Below are 23,951 nucleotides of genomic sequence, written 5' to 3'. Positions count from 1 at the left end.
GAGCCATTCCTGTTTTTGCTGTCTAGTACAAAGTACACTCACATTCCTAGGTCCACGTCGAAGCTAGATGAAGGTCTTCATCGTCACACCCCTCGTGGTTGCACTCGCTTGCACCTTGTGCTCAACTAATGGCCAAAGCAACCCGTACGACCTCCAACCCGCTGGTAACACTGTTTTTAACCGACCGCATGAGCGCAAACTGATCGTGGGGGGAGCAGTCTCTCATGCTGGCACCAAGACGTACACGACTGGGCTTCGATCCACCGTCGACGGCGAAAACTTTTGCGTTGGCTCGCTCATTAGTCCTACTCACGTGCTGAGTGCATCGCACTGCGTGGAAGGCGAGATTCGGTATGCTTCAATCGGCTCTCACTACTTCAACGGCACCCAAGACGGCGAGCAGATTCGGGTTTTGTCGATTATGAACCACCGAAACTACTCCACCAATGACATTGAGATCGTGCGAGACTTTTTGGTATTGGAACTTGAGAGACCCAGCACTTTCAAGCCAGTGAAGATGGCTGCCTTGGACGGCTCCGACACGACGACCGGTGACTGGGCCACTGTGCTAGGATGGGGTAGAACGACGGAGAACGGGACCACGTCACACGAGCTCCAACAAACAAAGCTGCAGCTGATAACAAACGAAGAGTGCTTGAAGTCGATGAAAGTCGATGATGCCGTCGTCTGCGCTAAAGGTCCGCTGGGTGAGAGTGCTTGCTATGGCGATTCCGGTGGCCCGCTGGTCAAAGAGTCTCCGAACGGAGAGGACGTGCTGATCGGTGTAGTGAGCTGGGGCAACGGATGTGGACGGGATGGAGCTCCCACGGCATTTGGACTCGTGGCACGTGTCCGAGAATGGATCGAATCGATCTCTAGTGGAACGTGCTTCAGTAAATGATTTTGTGTACATGCGGCAACGATCACGTACATTACCTTGTGGGATTGCTCCTTTCAATACTACTATTATGCATCCATAGGAAGTCGTTAGTTAGTGACATCAATGTACCTCACTGAAAACGAAACAATCATGCATTCTGGCCAGCGTGCCAACAACGCTTTGTTGATTGTCTTTAAAATGAAGGAGATAATATCTGTGGATATTCTGTTTGCTTCTTCAATCAACCCAGGCAAGTGCCATTACCACCGATGATCGAGTCGATCCACGGTCTAGCGCTTGACACTCGAGAATAGATGCCAGGGTATCCCTCTCGTCCGCAGGTATCATCCTTGCTCCAGCTCACGATGCCGACCACCACATCCTCCGTCGAACTGCCAGCCCCCGCTTCCACGATAAGAGGGCCGCCAGAGTCACCAAAGCATGAGTCACGGTTGAGAACACCTCCAGCGCAGACCATACTAGAGTCGACGGTGGCAGAAGCCGCACAGGCCTCGTCACCCACTAGCTGGATATCCACGCGTTTCAGTTCGTACGAGTTGGTGCCGTTCACCTCGGCATTCGTGCCCCACCCCATCGTGGTGGCCCATTTACCAGCCTTGAAGTCGGAGTCGTCAGCCGCTGCGAGTTTTACGGGTTTGAACTTGCTGGGCCTCTCCAGCTCGATCACCATAAAATCGTCGGCGTACTGCACGCTCTCGGAGTAGTTGGGGTGGTTCATGACGGACAGAACCCGGATCTGCTCGCCGTCTTGAGTGCCGTTGCGGTAGTGGGTACCGATTGATACCCAGCGAATATCGTAGACCAAGCAGTGTGACGCGCTGAGGACGTGCGTGGGCGAGATCAAAAACCCACCGCAGGAACTGCTGCCGTCGGGGGTGGATCGAAGCCCCGTGACGTAGGTCTTGGTGCCGCTGGGGACGACTTCTCCACTCATGATGAGCTGACGCTCGATGCCTTGTGTGTTGTAGGCATCTGACGCGGACATTGTGGCAGCCACCATAGCAGCAACGACAAGGGTAACGTTAGAAAGCGTCTTCATTCTGGCCTGGACTGCACGTGGGTTGCCGTGTGAAGTAGGCACCCGAATCCGAACTGTTTGAGCTTGTCACGGTTGCGTTGCAGACGTACGTGCGATCGTGGAGTTTCTTTGGACACCGTCAGATGCGCTCTGGGAATCCAGGATAAGGTTACGGATAGGAAGGGCCGAACATGTTGAAGCTCGGGCTCGATGGCTTCTGAGCAAAGAAAGCTTATGCTGGATATCACCGTGCGTTCACAAGTTGAGAGAGAGTAGTATTCTAATTATGATTGTAGTTTTCGTACTGAGCCAGCAAGTGCTGCAGGCGTTGCCTGCCAGGCAAAGTCTTTCGATCGAAGTGTCACGAACAGCAAGAAGCATTTGGAGGAGTTGACCAAGCCTTGGACGAACATGCGGGTAGGGGAACAAAAAAAAAGGTGAAAAACGCTTCCACGAAAAAGAGGGAACATGAAAAACGTGATTTTCGTGTTCTCCTCGCTAAAGTGCGAGAACAACGAACATTTTTGCGAGCTTCCCTCCCGATATTCGTTCTCGCGCATTTCGTATTTATGCGGATCTGGCGTGTTCGTATCCTACGCGTTGGATTGGCTGAAAATCGCACGATCTTCCACAGCCGCACTGAAATTTATCGAGCTCACTCGCGAAGATATCCTCTGCCCAAGAAGCGGCCTGCGTTCGCATGTGCTGAGCCTCCGACGCGCTCGAAGTGCAGCCGACAGACTCGTGATCACACCAGGGACCCTGAGCACCGCAAGTCTATGCTCGTGACCACCACACGGACCACGGCACCTTCCAGCACACGGATCAAGTCAAGGACTTCAGGAGAAGGTCAGAGGACTCCGCCTGAAGCAGCAGTACATGGACTAAATCCACCTGTGACCCACACTCGTGGCCACCGCAGGGACTCACTGTGCCTCCAGCCTCAGCTTTAGTCCTCGGACTTCAGGTCAGAGGCTCCGCCGCCAAGCATCGAGCTCACAGCGCAGCCGACAAGACTAGAGACCGCATCGGGGACTTACTTCACACTCGTGACATCTGCAGGGACCCACGACACCTCCAGCCAACGCGTGACGATGACAGAGCCACCTTCTGTGGTCCTCCAAGCAGTGAAAGAGGTCCAGGCCCTTGGACCCTTCGAGTTGGTGCCTCCACGACCAAAGGAGACTTCGTACATATTCAAGTGGGGGGTTCGTGTCAAGTACATCGAGAACGAGAAGGAGGTCTTCGCGTGGGCTTGTTTGGCCGACGAGGCGTGTCGGACGTCAGGAAAAAACCTGTTCAAGCTCTATGCTGGCAAAACGACCATGGCCGTGAAGCACCTCCAGAAGATACACAACGTTGGCTCGCCGAAAACAAAGATAGCGACCGTCAAGAAGCGCAAACACGACCATGATTACAACCACCTGTCATCGTCCGCCCTGTACTCAAACAACCCAACCCGGCTAAACGTGCTGATGACCACTCTCATGATCATCAACCATAACTTGACGTTTCGTATGGTGGAGTACGAAGAGGCAAGACTAATCCAAGCGCTACTCTATAAGGACGAGATGAAGGCCAAGATAACTACAAAGCAGGTGAAGGAATCTATCGTGGAGCTGTATTCTTCAACACGCAAGGAGATCACTAACTACCTCCAAGAGAACCGAGAGGACTACCCGAACTTTACGCTCGTGGCAGATTTTTGGACTTGCAAAACAACGCAAGACAAATTTCTTGGGTTGCGGGTTTACCTGGTGGACAAGGCCTGGGAGTACAAGTCCATTCTCTTGGGAACGAGAAAGTTCAACCCCGCATATGGAGATCGTGATGGCGGCATTGTCAAGCCCTTCAAAGGGTGGTTGAAGCACATGCTCGAGGACTTTGGCTTAGCGACGAGCGATTTCTACGGGGCTACGAGCGACTCGGGGGGTGACGTGAAATCGATGCTGTGCAAAGAACTCAATCTGCACTGGGAGTGGTGCTTCGCACACATGGCCCACGCAGCTACAAAGTCATCATGTGGTGTAAATGGAGCTGCTAGTGCTGCAGCTAACCCGGAGATGGCGGACTTAATCTCACGGATGGTAAGAACAATATTTCAGGTCAAGGTCGTGTCTGTCACTGGGAGCTTATTTGCAGAGCTCTGTAAGTCTAAGACTCAGGGTGCCTCCACGCGACTTGTTGGATATTCTACTTCACGTTTCCTGAGCATGACGCGTTCATTGGAGAGAGTTCTTGAGAAGTGGCCAGCAATAACTGCGTGGTATGAAGAGCGAGCTCGTAAAGCACTTCGTGCCAACCAGCCACCACCAGAGTTCCCGTTGGCTAATCGCCATGACGACTTGGTTCATGTGTTGTCTGTGCTGAAGCAAATCGGTGAGATCAAGCGAACATGTCAAGCAGAGCATCCTGTTCAAGTCGACGTGCTCGTACAGTTGTATATGATGCGTATTCACGACCTCGACCCTGATCAGCCTTTGCCACACTACCTATCAACCGACAAAAATCCTCGTTGGATTCCTGCAAGTGACCTTACACCACTGGCTGCGGATGTACGGAGACTATTGCGGAGAGCATTGGACGAACGCTTCTTCAGCAGATATTACAACGACAAGCAATTCCACAAGTGTCAATTTGTATTTGAAATGCAGTTGAAACTCCACCCTATCTTCAAACGAACGGAGAGGAGCCTCGATCGTGCAGTGATTTTGTCGTGCCGTCAGCATGGCAAAAGCGGAAGGGATGCTGTGACCAGGAAGAATGATGTGAGCGCCAAAATCCGCTGCAACTTATTGGACTTACTTAAGGCAGTAAGTGAACCCGCGGACGTCTCTGAATTTGAACCACCTGCACCTGTTGTGCAAGTCAGTCGACTGGAAGCAGAATTTGCGCCGAGATCAAGCCGACCACCAACCTTTAGCCGGCAGGATCGACGCGCAGAAGAGGAACTTGGTCGATGGCTGGAAGATCCTGTCGACATTGCACGAAAAGAGGACTACACACCAAATGAATCAGTACTTGAGTTTTGGCAAAGACTTGAGCACCAAGGCGACTACCGTATCATACCGAAAGCTGTGAGAGTGCTGTTCTCAATACCAGTATCTTCGTGCCAGATTGAGCGTGATTTTGGTGTAAGCGGGCAGATGGTAACTACACAGCGCACGACATTAGCCGAGCACAACATCGATATGTGCTCATTCCTGAACAGAAACAGCGACTTCGTTGATTTATTGCAGTGTGAGGAGATCCCAAAGGGACAGCATCACTTGCACACACCTACAAGCTTCATCTTCCCCGTCGCTGAAGAAATGGACTATGACCTGGACGAGATGACAAGCGACCTTCTGGCCGACTTCGCTTCTAGTATGTCACTACCTGACGACTTCGAGGAAACGAAATCGGAATTGTGAATGTAGTAAGAAATTGACAAGATGACTAGTGAGTGAATTCACACACGTATTACGTTATGCTTTCCGTTAAGCATCTCTCGTAGCCACGCTTACCTTGCCCGGCCAGCTGCACTTAGACAACGCTGCCACATTCACGTTCCACTGCTCGACAAGTAGTGTTGGGCTGTCTGCTCCGCTCTCATTTGCACTTGAAGCTGAAGGCCTAACACGAGTACACTTTGCGCCACCTGTTTGTGTGCTCGCGCTCGATGATGTGTGCGGCGTGCAGGAGCTCGAGCGCGTCCTCGAAGTGACTGCAACCGCACAAGGCCGGTAGATGTCGGACGAAGTGGTGGCGAATATCCTTGGTACTCCTAGGTTTGTGACGAAGCACGAGTCCCCGCTACCACTGCCGCGGTTGGCCTCACAACCGCCACCCTGTTCGATATGCACCGCTCGGGTGATGTCGTCAGTGACGAACTAGCTCCTTGTAGTGTCTGTGGCGATTGATCCTCTGTCTGTGTCGCAGCAATTGACGCCAACGTAATGTGAACTATCGCCACCATGTGTGGCTGATCCCTCTCCAACGCTGCATGCACCTTTGACTCATCATCAAGATTGCTTGGACGGCGACTCTCTCTATTAGGCAGTTGAACAGGAGAGACAGGTCGTGGTGCGTGTCGGTAGGATTTCTCCCATGCCTCTAGCATCCTCATCTCGAATTCACTATCTCCATCAGAGTCGCTGCCACTGTCGCCGTCGTTGCTCCAGTCGGGCTCGTAGCGTGTCGTTCGGATTCTCTGGCGCTCGTCTACAGGCGTCAGCTCACGCACACCCTCCTTAATCGTCTTGCAGATGGCATCAACAGCTGACTGCAAGCTGTGTTCAATGCTGTATTGGGAAGCTTCGGGCTGCTCGGCTGGTCCACCTTCGTGTCGCACCGCGTCGTCACCAGACTGGGATTCCTTGCTCTGCAGAGTGTTGATACACCGATCCACGTCCTTCTTCGCGTCATCACCAGCGGCGCCGATCTCTCCGTCAGCAGCGGCGTCGTGAATCTCCCCGTCGTCGATGTCGCCGTCGATCTCCACATCGTCCTGAGCAGCAGCTTGAGATCGAGCAGCAGCTTGAGATCGAGCAGCAGCTTGAGCGCGAGCTTGAGCGCGAGTTAGCACCATCGTCGGGAAGACTGCAATATTCTCCCGCCTCTCCAAGATCTTAATAAATTACCGTTTGACTAATAGCCAATCGCAGAAAAAATCATTTCTGCCAACCAGACCGGCGAGAAGCGAACACATCCCACTGTGCAGTGCACACGCCAGCATATTCCCCTGCAAAAACCGATATTACGGACGAAGGTCCAAAACCTCGAGAACAATATTCTTGAGGTTTTTTACCTCCCCACTTCGTTCCACGAACAGTGTTCTTCCAATATTCGTCCAAGGCTTGGAGTTGACGCCATCTCAGTTGAGTAAACAATCAGTCAGTGGTGGTGACTTTCTTGGCAGAAGAAAGCTGCATGTACCGTAGCTGGCCGTACGGCTTAAACAGACAATAAGTTCATCAATGCAGAGCTCGTATCGTGGAGGCATATAATAGAATACATACTGCAGAGAGCAACAATGAAATTTAGCCAGCGTTTACCTCATACATGCGTGCGAGACTCTCTCTCTTTCTCTGGGTGCAATCCCCGATCCACATCCCAGCTCTTGGTCCTTGTCTGTGCGAAGCATACGGTTGTCGCTGGAGCTTTGCAAGCTTCGGACGGCTGAACTGGTGCTCGTCATTTGAACTTTTTTCTTGGTCCACTCCGTCCCATCAGCCAAATGAAGCTACCGGTAGCCTCCGCTCTAGCTACCACGGCGTTGACGCTGATCTCCGCTGCTCAAGGAGAATCGAACTACTACACCGTCCCGGTTTCCAAGCTCGCGCCGGGGAACAACCTGTCGGTCGACGCCATCGGAGCCTCACTGCAAGATGGATCACGTTACAACACGGTGGCAGTAGGCGACCTTGCCTCGAGTAATTTGCCAAGCGACGCCCTCGGTTCTTCGGTCAACACCACGAGCATTGTCCCGAGCGGCTCAAAAACGTACGTCGCCGGGCTTCGGGCTACTCCAGGAGGAAACAACCGCTGCACTGGATCGCTGATCACCCCTACACACCTTCTTGTGGGGTCGTTCTGCTCTGCTGTCAATATTCGTTGGGCCTCCATCGGTTCTTACTACATCAACGGAACACAAGAAGGCGAGCAGATCAAGGTTGTGGCCACGCTGAACCACCCGAAAAGCTCCAATGCGAACTTCTCGAGCGACCTCGCTATCCTCGTACTAGAGAAACCGAGTTCGTTTAAGCCAGTGGCATTGGCTGCTGCCGATGACTCTGACGTGAAGGACGGCGAGTGGGCTGCGAAAATGGGCTGGGATGACACCGGAGGTGCAGGCACGATGGCCGACGAGCTGACGCGTGAGAATGTGCAGTTGATGAGCAACGAGAACTGCTTGAAGGAAACTCTTGTGGACGATTCCATGTTGTGTTCACGCGGTGCAGCCAACGTGACTTCGTGCACGGGCGACTATGGTGGACCGGTGATCGTGGAGCGTCCTAGTGGTGACGTCCTGGTCGGCGTGGTGACCTGGGGCAGCGACTGTGGCAGCCCGGGGTATCCCAGTATTTTCTCGCGCGTTTCAAGTGCCCGCGCCTGGATCGAGTCTGTCGCTAGTGGTGTATGCTTCCACTAGCTGTGGTAAGAACGTCAGCTAGTAGTGCAAACAAGTTCATATGACGAAGTGCAAAGCATCTATAGTAGTTGAAAAGACCGAAATATCCGTATTCGACCTCAAGAGTGAGAATGATTCCGGTACACGTGGTAACTTCGACTCGAAAAGAGGTTTACTTAGTCTTGGTAACAGATTTCTTTACGGAGTTGGAAAAATCTGAGAATGTTTCCACCGGCTAAGCTAGCTGCGGCTGACAGCTCGTCTTGCCAGGGATGTTGGTGATGATCATGATGGCTCGGGGGATGAAATTTCCTTGGCCCAATGGAACCGGTTCCTACGAGCTGCGTGGTGTGGGATTCGCGGTTTGGGCCTACGACCTTCGTAACGAAGACTGCACACGCGATTTCTCATCGTGAACGATGTGCTGGTGGCGTCGCTGGCAAGGATTACCAGTAGTTTGTGGTGACTGATCCCAATCTGCCGGGATACACGGGCTATTCTGGAGACACGTCCAACACTAACAACACTATTACCACTAAAAGTTTGTTTTAGTGGATCTATCTGCACAGAAATACTACACTATAAAAGTTACCAGATCGTAGGACGAAGTTGAAGGTTTGGCCTCATTTTTCGAGAATGTCATACAATATTTAACTGAGCTTTAGGTGGGCCCAGTATCAATCTCATAAGCGGACGCTCAATGCACCACTGCAACAAACCACTCATCTACTATAACGCTAGCATGAATAAGACACCCATAGTTTCTGTTTTAACACTTCGAAGTAGATCATGGATTTTCCGATGTCAAAGAGATAGTGACACGTTTTCGGCGTATGCTGGTAACAGCGTTAAACGAACTCACATCAAGTCTAGCCTTGGTATTTTAAAGTATCCTTGCGGTTCGTCAGCGGGGGCTGCAGTATCGAACGGCAATGATTAGAGCATGAGCCAACAAATCGTGTTGCCTTACTGCGTCTTGGTAACGGTGTTGAGCCACTCAATGGCAGAGGACACGCGCGAGTACACGGCAGGGATTCCCTGGTCACCGCAGCCGGAGCCCCAGCTCACCAACCCGATCAGGATGTCGTCCGCGTCTCCCTGGCCCTTTTCCTTGACCAGCGGGCCACCAGTGTCACCGATGCACGAATCCTTGCCAGCCGCACCACCCGCACACACTGACGAGTTGTCCACAGTAAACAGCCGAGAGCATTCTTCGTTGTCCCAGACCTCCAAGCCCACGGAGTGAAGCTCGTTCGACCTGGTTCCGTTGGGGTACGAGGTGTCACCCCAGCCCATGACCTTCGTCCACATACCCGGAAGGATGTCCGAATCGTCGGCAGCGGGGAGCTTGATGGGTGGGAACTTGCTTGCCTTCTCCAGAGTCAGCACGCCAAAGTCGTACGAACCGCTGGAAGCGTTGTAATCGGTGTGATTCTGAGCTGAGACCACCTTGATGTGCTCGCCGTCCTTCGTGCCGTTAATGTAGAAGGTGCCCACGGCCGCGAATCCGATCTCCTGGGAGCCCGTGCACGCCGCTGTAGTGAGCACGTGAGTGGGGGAGATCAGAGCGCCTCCGCAGAAGGTATCTCCATCAGCGGTGGTACGGACGCCGACGGCGTACGCCTTGGTGCCAATCGGGACCTCGCCACCACCAAGGATAAGTCTGCGCTCGGCGTGTTCAGCATCAGCGTTCGCAGCGACGACTCCGAGCGCGATCGATGCAGCAGCAAGGGTGGAGATAACCTTCATGGTAAGTAGATAGGTAGGATTCTTGGTCCCTAAAATGCGGTGAGCAGTGTGCGGCAAAACCCGGAATGGTGTAGACACGATCGCATAATTTGCTCAAGCCAGACAGGGGGGTGTCGCTTCATTCGACGGCAGGATTGTGCATTGGATTGACGCATGTGTTGTTGATGTATCTGTAGCTTTGCCATACAGTGCTGAACAGCTTGAGCCTCGCAACGCGCCGATTTGAAAACGTGTGGGGCGAGGCTAACCCTAAGGGTTACCCTTCGGTAGATGCAGGATAAGCCATGCGCAATCGCACAACAGAGCCAATCCGAAGGATTGCTGCGATCTCGCATTTGCCCGAGGAGAATTGTGGCAGATTATAATGCCACATGCAGCTCGTGGGGCTCGCGTCGGCCGACTCCCTGTACCGGTACCATACGGAAGACTTCAATGGTTGCTGGGTACTAACAAGCTGTGGTCTTGTTACACTTACAATACCGTATGATCGAACTCGGAGCACGAACAGGCGGAGATTCACAAGAGGCCCCCATACCATTGGTGATGGTCATCAGCTTTCGCTGTTCGGAGAGGGTACAGCACAGCCCCAATGACTTCCCATATGGGATTAACGTGCCTCCACAACGCAGCGCCAGCCAGCGATGCCCTGTATTACCGGTACATGCAGGGGCAAATGACAGAAGGCGTGATCATTTCAACTTACATGCAGAGACCGTGGTCAAATGCGTGGTCGTTTTGATGCCCACGCTTCTTGACACAAAATTCCCCACGAATATGCGTACGTTGGCTCCAAGTCTTCACGAGGCATTAGCCCGTAGCCCAGAATCGACAGGACGTGATCCGTCCCAACGCAGGAAAAATCTCACGCGTATTATTGCATTCCTCAGCGTGTGATCCAAGCAAGCATAGCGGAGCAGATAGTTCTGTTTACTACTGGTAGGCCAAAGTGTATTCATGTAGGGATATTCATAAAGCGTGATACATTGTCGACAAGGTCGCAATGCCCGCGACATTCGCTACATCTAGCCTTATTGCTTTTATACAACACTGTGCCATTAGACACCGGTGCAAGTGCGTTTGGGGTGACCTCTTTGGCCGCACATTTCGCGAGCGTGCCTTCCATCCTGGCCACGCCTAGTGACATTAAAATCATGTTGTCAATATCGATTTTCGAGCCATGCCTTTTGTCCCACTTGCTGGGGCTCGGCACGATAAGGTAATTGACCACACCTTCTGTCGTTTGCTCCTTCCGTTCAGGTGTGCATCCTGCTTGTTCATTCAGGTCGACATTGCGAACTTTTCGTGGTCTCCAGTTGAGTGGAAAGATGGAGGGTTCGTTTAATGTTTTACAGAGGGAAGACCTGCGTGTCTAGTTCGTGCGGTTCTTGCGCTTGAAGGCCTTGAGCTCCTTGCGGTAGGCGTCCGTGATCTGCGTCGAGACCTTGCGTAGGTCTGTGAGCCCCGAGCGCAGCGCCTCGTCAGCAGGGCACCTGCAACACCCTGGAGTCAGTACATTACTCCAATCGTGTCAAAAGATAGTATACCTTGGCGGGTCTGCAGACGCATGTGCATCTTGGGCTCTGAAGGGCGCGGAATCGTGTAGCCGCAGAAGTCCACGTCGGGCTGCAATTGCACAGCCAGTAAACCACGTTTTACCACTTCTGTAGCGTATTTTAGAACGCACTTGCGCATCAGGACGTAGCGCAGCGCATTGCCGGGTGTGGTCCTCCATAATGTTAATAACTCTAATTGCTGCGGTTAGTGTACGAGATCGAGCATTGCTTCGCTTCGGGGGGGGGGGGGGGGGGGTACGTCCGATTACCGCGTGGCTTGATCAAGAGCGTCGACGGGAAACCACCTGTTTTTGACGCCGTTGTGGTCCACTAGCAATATCGTGGACACCAGTGGAGACCAAATACCGGTAATGGACCGGCACGAAGTCCACGACGACGCCAGCTCGACAGAGAGCGAGGGCTACGAACCGAAAGATGCCGTGACCTCGCCCCCCAAGCAAGCCCAAGAAATGCCCTCACTTCCCTCTATACCTCAACCAGCCGGATGTATCAACATCCTCGATCTCCAAGCTGCAGTCCTCACTAACCACCAACCGGTAAAAAAAAACACCGCCCGAAGAAATCGTGTCGACAATTTCGTCATCCCTCGACGTTCCGTTGTCGCCCAAACAATTCCAGGTCAAAATTCAAGTGTTCGTGCTCCAAGGCGCTCCGGAAATGAGAACCGTGCAAAACTTCCACGACCCAGTGCAGTCGCTGGACGCTGCAGACACCCGCTGACGCCGCCAATGTCAGCTCACGTGCGACGAGATGTGGTGACGTTTAGCTGTACGTGCTGTCGGAGGGAAAATATGGACGCCCCCAACTTCTCGGAAGCTCAGCGGCAACGTGACAGAACTGCGACGAGAAAATGCAGAGATTGCACGCGTCAACCTCCGCTGGCAGGCGGAGAGGATCGCCTGTCAACGCATCGCAAGAGGAGTGCGGAGTGCTACTTCGGTGCAGTGAAGCGGATAATGCGAGAAGAGCCGAGGCGAGAGGAGCCGGAACCGACCTCTCCGCGCCAAGCGCAAAGAATGTGGCAACAGAGATTGAGAGAGGTCGATCGGAACTCGCCTCCGCCGCGAACATCACGTGCACCACGTTTAGCAGCGGTAAAAGCGCGTGAGAAATGCAAAAGGAAGATCGCTCGTATGAAAGGGCAGAATCGTTGGAGATAATGCCCAAGTGGTCTTGAGGCAGACCTCTGAGAGGTGTTTTTTTTTACGTAGCTAGGCCCTCGTAAGGTTACTTCGTCTTGGTTGGTCGGGCAGCTTCGAGAAAAGTTTCTGTGCTGGGTGACTGACTACTCGACCTGGGTATTTGCGAGATAAAGAACACTAATTCGAGTCCTGGTCGCGGCAATCGAGGAATGGGACTTGGGCTTACAGTACTGTACCAGCATCCGTTGACTTTTCAATTCAAACTCCCATGCCGCCAACCTCCACAATGACAGCATTGTTTCTCAAAAAATTGCTGCCAAGAAAAAGCTCGCAGTAAATCGTTCGTATTGTGACCATCCTTCAGAACCAATTTTGCCAACTTAGCAAAGCAAACTTAGCAGCTAAGGTGCTCAAAACGTCGCCCATGTAATTTTGACGCTACTACGGAACCATTTAACAATTGAGTACGTCGGGGCCAGCGTCGGAGACGACGTCCTTAATGCATCGTACAACCAATGAAGTACATTTTGACTCAGACTGTTCGGTGTCTTTCGTAGCATACACATACGTACTATAATACACCTTTGTCCAGCCAATTTGTAGCAAATCAAAGTACTACATAACAATACGTGGATTGCAGAAGTGCTATTTTCCGTGATCGGTTGGTGTTTTGCTGGCGAAACCCGACGGTTCCTTCAAATACTACCATTCCGGAGCACGAGATGAGCTTGCCAGTTGAGCGATACGCCTACTAAACCGGCTTCACCGTCCACTTGCCATTCAGTACACATCCACGTACATACTTTCGCGTCGTGGAACAAGATCTTGACAGTCTTGTCGAAGGGTTTCTGTCATTTCGAGGGAACAATTGGAAGTGTTTTGCTAAAAAGCGAATCACAGAACTTTGAAATACTCGTTTGTAGATGTCACAGTTTGGTCTTGGCATCTTGATGGAGCGATGTCTCCGCGCTGCAACGGAACATCACGCCTGTAACCAGTAAGAAAGCGAAACCGAGACGCATCTTGAGTTTCTTTGGGTGAAATATACAGGAATCGTGGCGTGTTCGACTACGAATCGAATCGGAAAATAGACCGAGGGGAGTGGGCCTTCACTGACGGCTGATGTTGTGGTTTTGTTGCCATTTGATGTCAAGGAGTGCTCGGCTCTACCGAGATAGAGCATTGCAGAAAACTAAATTGTTTGCGCATGGTGTGTTTTGGACATGTCGGGGTGCTACCCTAACGACATATTGATCAAGCGGCATCATTCTCCGTCTACGTGTAGATTCACTGGCCCTTGGTGCGAGAGGCCCCCGAGGCGATCGAGTTAATCCATTCGACAGCGTACGACACGCGAGAGTACACCGTGGGGGATCCCTCATCGCCACAGCCGTAGCCCCAGTTCACCAAGCCGATCAAAATGTCGTCCAAGTCTTCCTCCTTCACTTCCTTGATCAACGGGCCACCCGTGTCAGCAACGCAGGAGTCCTGACCAGCGACGCCGCCAGCGCACACTGCCGTGTCGTCAATAACGTACACCTTCGCGCAGTCATCGTTGCTCCACACTTCGACGCCCACGCCCTGCAGCTCATACGAATTGGTTCCGTTCGGGAAGCTGGTGGCGCCCCACCCCATGACCTGCGACCACATGCCCGGAATAATGTCCGAGTCGTCGGCCTTCGGGAGCTTCACCGGCGTGAACTTGCTGGGCTTCTCCAGTGTCAGAAGCGCAAAGTCGTAAGCCCCGCTGGACTGGTTGTGGCTGGTGTGGTTTTGAACTGAGACGACCTTGAGCTGCTCGCCGTCCTGTGTGCCGTTGATGTAGTGCGTGCCCACAGACACGTAGTTGGGCACCTCGTGGGTCACACACATGGTCGTGGTGAGCACGTGCGTAGGAGAAACCAGCGAGCCACCGCAGTAGCTGTCGCCGTCCACGGTCGAGCGGATACCGGCGGTGTACGTCTTTTTGCCGCTAGGGATCACCGATCCGCCGAGAATGAGCACGCGCTCAGTAGTGTCCACGTTGGCGGCGGCGGATGTGACGGCCAGGGATACAGCAGCGATCGCAGAGATAACCTTCATCGTCGTGTGGCAGTTGGCTCAGCGGGACTTGGACACTGTGGGTAGTAGGCGGCAAAATCCGAAATGGTGTCTCCGAGAAGGCAGCGAACGTGGAGTCAAATAACGAGAGCAGAGTTCTCAAGAAGCTTAGAGAGTACTGCACTGCGGTGAAGCGAACCGAAGCATTGACCCCCTGGATTTGAAAACGTGTGGGCGAAGATTACTCCAAACGTGGAGGATATGCCATGTGCGCCTGTACAACGCGACAAGATCAACATGAGGGTCGTGGTCGAACGTTGGGTTATGCTAACGTGGTTCGTGTCATCACGGAATTCGTTATCCTTGCCCTTCCGATTGCCAACTTGGTCGTTTTACAGGAAAACAAAATATATGCAATCATCCCAACTTGAGCAGGTTCGAAGACTATCAAATTGCGTTGGCCGGCTCGTTGGTTAAGCACGTTACTGACGGGTAAGTCTCCATTTTGAGCAACCTCGTAGTGCGGGCTCCACCTTCATGGACCAACACGAGATCTGCTGTCCAGGTCTGTACGACTCAGCAACAAATGATTGCGCTTGGCAAACTGCTCGGCAAACTGAATGCTTGGCTACGTTTGTGGACAGTCTGCCGAAGTTCAATTGAGATTCCGAATTCCGGGACCCAACTAGGAGCTATTCTACATTGTACTTCGAAGTCATACAACGTTAATCCTGAAAAACGAAGCAGTCGAAACGTAAAGCGGCTAGCAAGAGGAGGAAGAGGAAGGGTCCAGTGGTGGACCCTTCGATGTACGCCCCACCAGCTTCTACGGTCGATGAAGTACCTGCGCGAGTTATTCCAACTCGTTCGAGGGCGAGAGCGCAGCCCGATGCTGTGCAGCCGCAGACGGTCGACGTGAAGAGAGAGGTAAAGGCAGAGCTGCCGAAGGTGGAGATCAAATCAGAATGAACAACGCAACATTCAGTTTGACTTTGGAAACATACATTGAATGTTTGAAAATGCACTTCCGGTCCGCACAGCTTCTGCTTTTTTTTTGCATCAACCTCCGATACTGCGCCAGTCAGCTATAGAATGCTGTTTTTTGTTTGGAGCCCCGCGAAAAATTCCGCTAAAACATTGTCAAGCGGATCAGTCTCCGCTTCACGTTCACAAATTTCTTTTGGACGGGTTAACTCCACAATTAAGGGAAGAAATTGGTCAGGGAGGTGTACCAGCACTTGCGATCAAAGCTGCTCGTTTGCATTATTGACGTCACGACCGCGGCACCGCATCAGGAACAAGCCCTTGACCTGCCCCCACCGACAGTCCTTCGCGAACTGCCCCGCAACATTCAGAATCACCGGGTTTGCGAAACTCGCATCCACTCCATCCTCAGAAGAATCGTGAATGAAACACCACGTCGCTTTGCTTACTTTTGGGTGATTTCGCTGATCCATTAGCTGAAGCACATCTCCCATTCCTTGTCGAATCGCAGCTTCGGTGCACTCGACTATCGGATGCTTGTTGTTCACTAGACGGCCGTACCCGGTAGATGCCACAGCATTGTTGATCCGTGGGTGCTCGCAGATCACTAAAGCATGAGATTCGTCACCCGACTTTATCGCTGCCTGAAGCACGTGAAAAGGGTGGATCTGCATGGCGTACTTCTCGAAATCAATCTCATCAAGGAGATGCAGTGCCAGTCGGGTATGCCCACCCTCAGTCGCGAGAACCAAAGAGCTGCGAACTTCTCCATCGCACTGAGACCACTTCAATCCCCCCCCCCCTCCCCGCCTTTCGTAGCATTTCATTTCAGCAGACATTCAACGACTTCCCACTCCACGCCGTGGTGACAGACATACAGCAAAACATTCCACTTTTACAGATCGCGAGACCCCAGCACCGCTCCATTTTCCATCAACAAGTCGATCATTTCAACGGCTTTGGTGGTATTCGGATGCACCGCAGCGATGAGGAGTGGAGTTTCTCGATCACGATTGCGTGCTTGTGCCAAGAGGAGCTCATTCTCAAGCATTTGCTGCAACGTCCCCAAAGCTTAGGTTCTCGAGGAAAGCATTGCGTAACGTTGGATCCATGCTGCAAGGCGACGGAAAATCATTGTCGCAATGGCCGGCAAATTCGCGAATGCCTCTCTATCAATCTCCCGGTAGGATACTACAACCCGGGGCAAGGAATTCACACCTTTTTCCGCGCCGCACTGCCACACTGATCCCTGCCACGCTCAAGGGGCCGAGTTGGAAGTACATCGTAAAAGGGTAAGCGGAGATGCCAATGAAACACAAGTTCTGATGAACAACTCAGCTCCACTTAGAGGGCAGGGCACATGAAATCCCAATTCATCCGTTTGTAGCACGGCTGCCCCAGTTCGTCAACGAATAATCGTGCCACGCATCCACCCAATGCATTTACATCAGGAATGCCGGTTCCTGAAATTCTACCAGTCTTGCAAACCCACGGTTTTAAGCAAAGCATTTGGTCTGGAAGACGTACATGTAAATACGTTCGCTTGGTGTCATGGCGTAGCGCCCGCAGTAACGCGTCTTTTTGTTTGAGCCTCAGCACTATACTGCGACCTGGAACGAGTAACCTGAGAGTTTTTTTTTCAACGAGATTGTACAGCTAGTGCTGCACCAACGTTTATAAGTTTACTATGCATCTAAATGTGCTTCAATGGGGCTTACTCTGTTGAGGTGTCCACGAACCGCTGGAGTGTTTGCATTGCAGCTTCTACAGAGACGCCTTCGCAGTTCTGCTGCATTCTCAGCATCGTGTTCTGCTGCTCCTGGAGGTGCTCCAGTAGCTTTGTGGTGGCGTCCGTGAGTTGCTGCATCTGTGTCTGGTGCCCGCGCAGGAGCAGGAGGCCGTACAAGAGCAATCCGAGAAGAAGCCACTGCACGAGCGACCGCGGTGACTGCGGGAGGTCCAGAATGCTCGAAGCTGTGGGCTCTGTCTTCGAAGTAGCAGGCACTGGTGCATCTTCGCTTTTGAGGCGCCTCAGGGCAGAACGCGCACTCGAGTCTGCACGCTTGAGCACCGGGTGGATAGAACTGCTAGCGTCAGATTCGAGCTCGCTGAAGCTTCCAGCAGCAGAGAGCGCCCTGAGAGTTGGGGAGAGCGGGACGACGCGATTCCGTTGGGACTCCAGGAACTCGATGGCCTGCTTCGCCCACGACTCTAGCGCCTCCTTGGACTCCGACCGAGTCGACGAGTTGATCTGAGACTTGAACCACGTCGCCTTCAGGAAGTTGACAACGAGACCAACTTGCACGTGGCAGTAGTTGTTGCCATCCCGAGAAAACACGTAGCGCATCTCCACCTCAAAGTAGTCGCTGAACGGGAAATTGCTCATGCGGTTCAGCTCCGTGATGATAAAGCGATCCCACTTGTCCCCGCCATTCGAGCTCTTCTCAAGGCGGAAGCGCTGCGTTCGGGTGCATCCGGCATAAGCAGGCAATCCTGGGAAGGACGTCTTGGGCGGGTGTTGAGAGCGCACCACGCGATGCAGTGTGTAGTCGTCCTCCTTGGAGATCTCGAAGCCCTTGCGAATCCCTTCGGCCTGCACGGGGTCGTTCGTATCGATGGGTTTCCACGACTCGATATCAATGTCGATGTCGCGCGCCTTCTCCATGTTCGAGTACGAGAACTCCTGTCCGGGGCCGTCATTCCACAAGAGATCGAAAACGCGCTGCACATCGGCTCGCATATCGCAGTCCAGCAGAACCGTCATCTTCTCGAGGAGCGGATCGGGAGGCAGTGGCTCGAACGGTTCGTCATCGCTCGCTGTTGACTTATCATCGGTGTGGCCGCCTTCCTCCACGATGTCACAGAGCGGCATCTCCGTGTTGGCGTCTTCGTCGTCTTCCACATCAATGAAACCCACGGTGGAGATAGCAGACGTGGAAGAGAGCGGCGGGTTAGCCGCACCCCCTGTACTTCCCACTGAAGACACAATGTGGTCCGAGATCAACTTGTACGAGCGTCGGCGATCCATCGCCTGCTTGCGGAGTTCCTTGGAGCTCGGTGACTTGTCAGGACCCGCTCCCTTCAGTTTGCTGGCTTCTTGGTAGGCCCTGATCAGCTGGTCCAGGCGCAGGAAACAGGTATCGCGTAGCCCGTTAAACTCAGCCAGGAAGAAAGTCTCCTTGCGCTTCGTCTTCACTTGCAGACCGTTGATGTAGTAGAACTGCGGCTTCAGCAGCGACTGGATCTGTGAGTACGCGACCTTGCGCTTCTTGGAGTCCGTATAGCTCTGGAAGCACAGGCGCTTCCGTGTGAGCACGAGGTGGCCATAGTGCGGCATCGTTTCCAAGAACAGCGCGCAGTTGAAGATGGACACGAGGGCTTCATCCTCCGACAGCTCAAAGTCCTGGACGATATCCTCACTGGACGGCGGCTGCAGTCCGCTCCACGTGACGCTGGTGCTCTTGACCTGCTTCTGGAAGTTCTGGATGCGATGGTAGCAGCCGTCGCACACACGCAGCTCTCCTCTCGTTAAATAAGCCTGGTACGGCACGACGATGGTTTTAGTGGTGCAATTGGCACAGAACGAGCCGCCGCAGTTGCGACAGTGGTGTCGCCCCTTGGACAGCAGCGACCCGATGTCCTCTCGACATGATTCACACGCGTACATGTTGGCGAACGGCGGTGGCGGGAGGTTGGTGTTCATGACCACGACGTTGGCGGCCTCGACATCCTCTTCCACGACGCTCCCCATGGACCTCTTGGGCGTCACGGGCCCGTTGCGAAACAGCAGCTTGTCCAACAGATTGGCCGAGTTGCCTGCGTCTTCGTACTCCTTGGAGCGCGGCGACAAAATGGCTTTGAGCGCCACACTGTCGCTGGGCAGGAAGATCTTGAGGTTGGTGTCTCCACGCAGCGGATTGTTGACCCGCGCGTGGGCCGACGCCCGTCTCACTAGCGACGCTGCGGAGGACGCCGAGCCCGCGCCACTGGAGCTCGAGAGCGACGAGCAGGACGCGGCGCGCGACGTCTCTTCCAGGTGGTCGTGGGACTGCTCCAGTTGCTGCAAATGGCCAGCCACCGCTTCAGTCTCAGGAGCTTCTGCGTCTTCTTCTGGTTCTTCGTCTCTCGACGTGTCCGTGGCGTTGAGCTCCTCGTCCTCGTCTTTGGGCGACTGCACGAAAGCGGTCGTCACTGCGGCGTCCATCTGCTGCGCTGGCGGTGGCTCTGCAGGTGCTACAAGGGTGTCCATGGACCTGCAGATCTAGAAATCAGAGAGCTCCACTAGCACACAGGAACGGTCTGGGTCAGAGGCCTCGGGCCTGTGCTGCAACTGTAACGGATAGCGGCTCCACGATCCCAATGGGAAAGTAAGCGCAGCGATATCTCAGGAAATGCGCGTTGCGACCATTGTAAAGCTAGCGTACTGAGATTGGGGCACCAGCAGTGTATCCGAGGTGGGACTCAGGGATGCCCCTCCAGGAGAGGAAGTGTGGTGTGCGTTGTTTGTAATAACTGAAATCAGTAAAAAGATGGAGAAGAGCACTTAATATTTGTATCGGCAGAACTGAGTTTGCGAAGTCATAGCTGTGCGACACTTTGTGGTCAGACAAAGTGCTGGCGAAAGAAGTAAGAGGCAGAAAATAGGAGGCCGATAGCGCAGTAACATTGGCGCGTCGTGGTACGTTCCCGAGTTCTCGCGAGTTCGTGGCGTCGCGAAGGCTATTGCAAAATGTATGAAAAAGAGAGCCGTACGATTCTCGCTTCGCGCTGGGCAGCGCTGTAAAACTAAACTTACAATCTTCAAAAAAGGTTTCAGTTGTGTTCTAATTACGGGGTGTATCTTTTTAAGCAGGTGCTTAGTCGTTTCAAATCATAATGAAACCAAGTCAGCAGTCCGTTTTATGTCATGAGACTATTATAATGAGTAGAAGGATATTGAAGTAAGCAGGTACAAGAGGAGCTCCTCGACGTCGACGATTTGCGCCGAGGAAAGACGGACGCAAGGATACATGCTGCGGCTCGCCTCAAGAACGAGTTCGTGCAGAGAACGTGGAACAGAAGCCGCATTGCGGAGGTTGTTCCAGCCAGCGCAGCGCTGAAGGGATACAGGCTTCAGAAATATCCATCCGCGATGGCAATGCTCATGCGTATCCTCGCTCTGGTCAGCGGTTGAAGGGGACTTGCTGGTTGAAGGCAACCTGATGGTTGGAGGCCTGATGGGTGCGCGCGGCTGAGGATTGCTCGGCCGCTTGCCTGACGCTGGAGCTTCTGCCGCCGGTCCAGCACCTCGAAATTTCCCTGGCAAGGCCCAGTACGTGGTTGCCACGCGACTTGCATTGAAGGAGCCATGACCATCTCGGTGTGGCAAAATGCTAAATGTAGCCATGTCTCGTTTGAAGGCGCGTCCTTTCGCGGCGCAACTACCGAAACGTCGTCGACCAGCATCTTGTACAACAGCAACAAGTCTGAAGGCCCTGAACGGCGATATATAACGATGAAAAAGGCAGGCGCGATCGAGAACTGCGGAGCCTTACAAAACAGTTTGCCACTTTGGTCGCAGGTGGTCGTTCACCGACCGGATCAGAGGCGCCGACGCGTGGGCCGAGTTTCCACGTCCGCCGTGCAAGTTCTCGTCCAGCGTGAAGCACATCAACAGCATGTTGATCGACGTCTCGTAGATCTGAATGGAAAGAAAAAAACAGTTCGGGATTAGCTCGGGAAATCCACAACCGCGGTCAAAGACCAAGGGCCTCACCGTCATGAACGCGTGTGCTACGCTATAGGAGAAGAGCACGACGACCACAAGCGGCAGCACGGGCGAAGGAACCTGATTCAGAGCAGAAATACCATCACACCACGCGTGAGGAAACAGAATATCTGTCAGCCTCTGCCGTCAACGTACGTCTTCGAGAAGAAACCACGAGATGAGGCATGCTGTGATGCACACGATCAGTTTGCCGAGGAGCACCGACGCATTGCCAATCCGACTGAGTGCTCCGACTCGCAGCAAGTTGGAGGAAATCAACGTGTAAGCGAGCTGTTGAAAATGTGAAAATCGTGAACGCGTCGTCAGTGTTGGGCAACCTTCACGCGACATCACACACGTGAAACGTACCTTTCCAGACGTGTAAAAGGCCGTTCCTTGGATCGCAGTGACGTAGACGGCTTCCTTGCAAATGTACTTCAGACAAAGCTTGAAGCACCAGATGCAGCACTGCTCGAACCACATAGCGACCTCACATTTGGTTAGAACGCACACGGAAGACCTTGGCAAATATACAGGAGCACAAACGTACGCAGCAGCACTTGGCCGCAAACTCCGTGAGCGCATTTGCGTCGAACTCGTTCTTGTTCTCAAGGTACAAGAAGAACGAGCGGATGTGCTCCACTGGGGCTACGGACCCCGAGCTCAGCGCTAACGTTCCGAGATGGTACTTGACGGTCGTGTTCATGGAGTAGGACACGGGATCTGCCTCCTCAAAGTCTTTCAGCCCCGTGACTCTGTTCTCGGGTGAGAAATACCAAAGCGACATCGCTGTGGCCGTGACCATCTCTGAAATAGACAGCAGGAAGTTCACCGACCAGTACATGCCCCAGATGTGGTAGATGAAGAGCCATCGGAGCTTAGTGCTCACTTGGAACGACTCGGTCACTACTCGGATGGACGATGGCGAGCTAGCTGAGATGGTTGCGATACGGGTGGATGTTTCGCCGGCACCGAAAATGCATACTGTCACGAGGATACCCCACCCGAACAGCAGCAACAGCAGTACGTAGGAAATGAACGGCAGGACCAGTAGCCGCTTCAGTTGGGACAGCGCGCGGGATGCATGCGTGATGAACGCGCCTGCCAGCAGTAGTCGAGACATATTCACCACTGCGAACAGCAAGAAGAGAATCGCCGCGCAGCACATGGCGACTGCACTGATCTGAAGGGAGCCCATCGTCACCGGGTCGTTCGCGTACGAAAGCGGGTCCGACGCCGCATTCAGCAACCGATAGCTGCTGTACGCCAACGTCGACTCAATCGACACCGTCGACAGTAAAACACTCACGCAGCCGCAATACCGCAGCAACACGAGATACAGCGCCGCCGTCGACAAAGACACCCCCGACGCGATGATCAGCACCTGCCAACACTGCAGCACAAGCGTCAGCACCAACGCAAAACTCAAGAAGATATCTTCGTCTTACATCCCCCAGAGCTCCCACAAAGCGTCCAAGAGTGTCTTGAAGCTGGCGAATCATCACCTGCTCCGATTTAACTTTGACAACAACAAATCTCCATCAGAACCTGCATCCTCCCAATTCCACCTCAACTCAACCAACCTTCTGCTGGTGCGCACACATACGCCCATCGACGTGTAGCGTAGGAAACAAACTGCACTTGCTGCAGCTCCCTGGACCCGTTCACGCTTTTCTTGCCTGACTCCAATGGCAACTGCACCGTGAGCAGCTCCCCGTCCTTATGAGGACACTCGTGGACACAAATGCCAAAGTCCGGGTTGGCGTCCACGTCCGGGAAGTACACGAAGCGGTGCTGTCCACACGGGTGTCCTCTGAAGTCCACACCGCTACTGATTTCTTGTGCAAAGCCCACGTTGCTCTCGTGGGAGAAGGCGGTGATGGCTAGCGCCACCATCCCGATCCAGTACGTGGCCAGACAGCCCAAGAAGAAAACGTCCGTGCACTGGCGACGCTGGTGTCCTCCGTGGTGGAAGCTACGGCGTAGCAAGTCGGACGAGCGTCCAGTGCTGGGGGACAAGGCGGCGGCCGTGCGCATCCCGTCCAGCAGCGGTTGCCGCTCGCCCATCAGCTCGTCGTCGTCCATGCTGTGGTTGCTGCTGCTCCTGCTGTGGCTGAACTCCTCGCGGCTGCTGAGCCACGGAGACGCCATTGGATGTGGTAAGTGAGCTCTTGGATTGTGTGGGAATTGTATCTTACAACAATTGCGACGGATGGAGGTGCCGTGACTTGAGGAATGTATGCGGCCTGATTTGGAAGGTCGTGGAATCTACCTCCGCTTGTGGTAAAGGGGGAAATCGTTGACTCAAAACCCAACACTTTCTGAGTCAACCATTTCCTTTGCCTTGCTACTACAGCGAGAAATTGCCGGTTTTGAGAAAATAGCGCAGACGCACCGCGAAGTTGTATCTGCTGCAGGTATTTCAGTAGCGCATTCAATAGTAATAACCTACTGTCAGTGGAATTTACCCCGTTTGCTGTTGACCAGCAAACACTTGCTATGGTAGTCTTCAGCTCGCTGAATAAATCGCTACCGAAGCACAAAACGACAACATGTACTCTGCTCGACGCCTTGTTCCTATTGGGCTGTAGATAGCAAAGTAAGTGTGAGGAATAACGCCTGCAGGTTTGGGTACCCCCAGTAAAACTAACGAAACCAGCGCAGCAACACGAAAGTGTGTTGTAG

General features: G+C 53.3%; 8 protein-coding genes across 8 annotated transcripts; 2 read left to right on the top strand and 6 right to left on the bottom strand.

Annotated features, from left to right (window-relative positions):
- Positions 1–67: 67 nt before the first annotated feature.
- Positions 68–901, top strand: KRP23_9668 (Glucanase inhibitor protein 2; the record flags this gene model as incomplete). The annotated part of the gene is made up of 1 exon (XM_067895250.1): positions 68–901. The coding sequence occupies one exon, from the start codon at positions 68–70 to the stop codon at positions 899–901; it is 834 nt and encodes a 277-aa protein (XP_067742854.1).
- Positions 902–1,121: 220 nt separating this feature from the next.
- Positions 1,122–1,940, bottom strand: KRP23_9667 (Glucanase inhibitor protein 3; the record flags this gene model as incomplete). Its single annotated transcript, XM_067895249.1, has 1 exon — positions 1,122–1,940. One exon carries the CDS (start codon positions 1,938–1,940, stop codon positions 1,122–1,124), a length of 819 nt encoding a protein of 272 aa, XP_067742853.1.
- Positions 1,941–7,137: 5,197 nt separating this feature from the next.
- KRP23_9666 (Glucanase inhibitor protein 3) lies at positions 7,138–8,052 on the top strand (the record flags this gene model as incomplete). The annotated part of the gene is made up of 1 exon (XM_067895248.1): positions 7,138–8,052. The coding sequence occupies one exon, from the start codon at positions 7,138–7,140 to the stop codon at positions 8,050–8,052; it is 915 nt and encodes a 304-aa protein (XP_067742852.1).
- A 945-nt stretch (positions 8,053–8,997) lies between these two features.
- On the bottom strand, positions 8,998–9,780 carry KRP23_9665 (Glucanase inhibitor protein 1; the record flags this gene model as incomplete). The annotated part of the gene is made up of 1 exon (XM_067895247.1): positions 8,998–9,780. The coding sequence occupies one exon, from the start codon at positions 9,778–9,780 to the stop codon at positions 8,998–9,000; it is 783 nt and encodes a 260-aa protein (XP_067742851.1).
- A 1,369-nt stretch (positions 9,781–11,149) lies between these two features.
- On the bottom strand, positions 11,150–11,512 carry KRP23_9664 (putative DNA-directed RNA polymerases I and III subunit RPAC2; the record flags this gene model as incomplete). The annotated part of the gene is made up of 3 exons (XM_067895245.1): positions 11,150–11,232; positions 11,325–11,403; positions 11,465–11,512. 3 exons carry the CDS (start codon positions 11,510–11,512, stop codon positions 11,150–11,152), a joined length of 210 nt encoding a protein of 69 aa, XP_067742850.1.
- Positions 11,513–13,783: 2,271 nt separating this feature from the next.
- KRP23_9663 (Glucanase inhibitor protein 2) lies at positions 13,784–14,578 on the bottom strand (the record flags this gene model as incomplete). The annotated part of the gene is made up of 1 exon (XM_067895244.1): positions 13,784–14,578. The coding sequence occupies one exon, from the start codon at positions 14,576–14,578 to the stop codon at positions 13,784–13,786; it is 795 nt and encodes a 264-aa protein (XP_067742849.1).
- A 2,656-nt stretch (positions 14,579–17,234) lies between these two features.
- KRP23_9662 (Protein VASCULAR ASSOCIATED DEATH 1, chloroplastic) lies at positions 17,235–19,724 on the bottom strand (the record flags this gene model as incomplete). The annotated part of the gene is made up of 1 exon (XM_067895243.1): positions 17,235–19,724. One exon carries the CDS (start codon positions 19,722–19,724, stop codon positions 17,235–17,237), a length of 2,490 nt encoding a protein of 829 aa, XP_067742848.1.
- Positions 19,725–21,050: 1,326 nt separating this feature from the next.
- Positions 21,051–23,417, bottom strand: KRP23_9661 (Choline transporter-like protein 1; the record flags this gene model as incomplete). The annotated part of the gene is made up of 7 exons (XM_067895242.1): positions 21,051–21,200; positions 21,276–21,347; positions 21,423–21,557; positions 21,636–21,734; positions 21,817–22,659; positions 22,715–22,785; positions 22,850–23,417. 7 exons carry the CDS (start codon positions 23,415–23,417, stop codon positions 21,051–21,053), a joined length of 1,938 nt encoding a protein of 645 aa, XP_067742847.1.
- Positions 23,418–23,951: the final 534 nt, after the last annotated feature.

Source organism: Phytophthora ramorum (genome assembly GCF_020800215.1).
Source record: "Phytophthora ramorum isolate Pr-102 chromosome Unknown Phyram_PR-102_s0008, whole genome shotgun sequence".
Classification (NCBI taxonomy): Eukaryota; Oomycota; class Peronosporomycetes; order Peronosporales; family Peronosporaceae; genus Phytophthora; species Phytophthora ramorum.
Note: the sequence above shows the minus strand (reverse complement) of the source record. Positions and strands in the feature narration are given on the sequence as shown.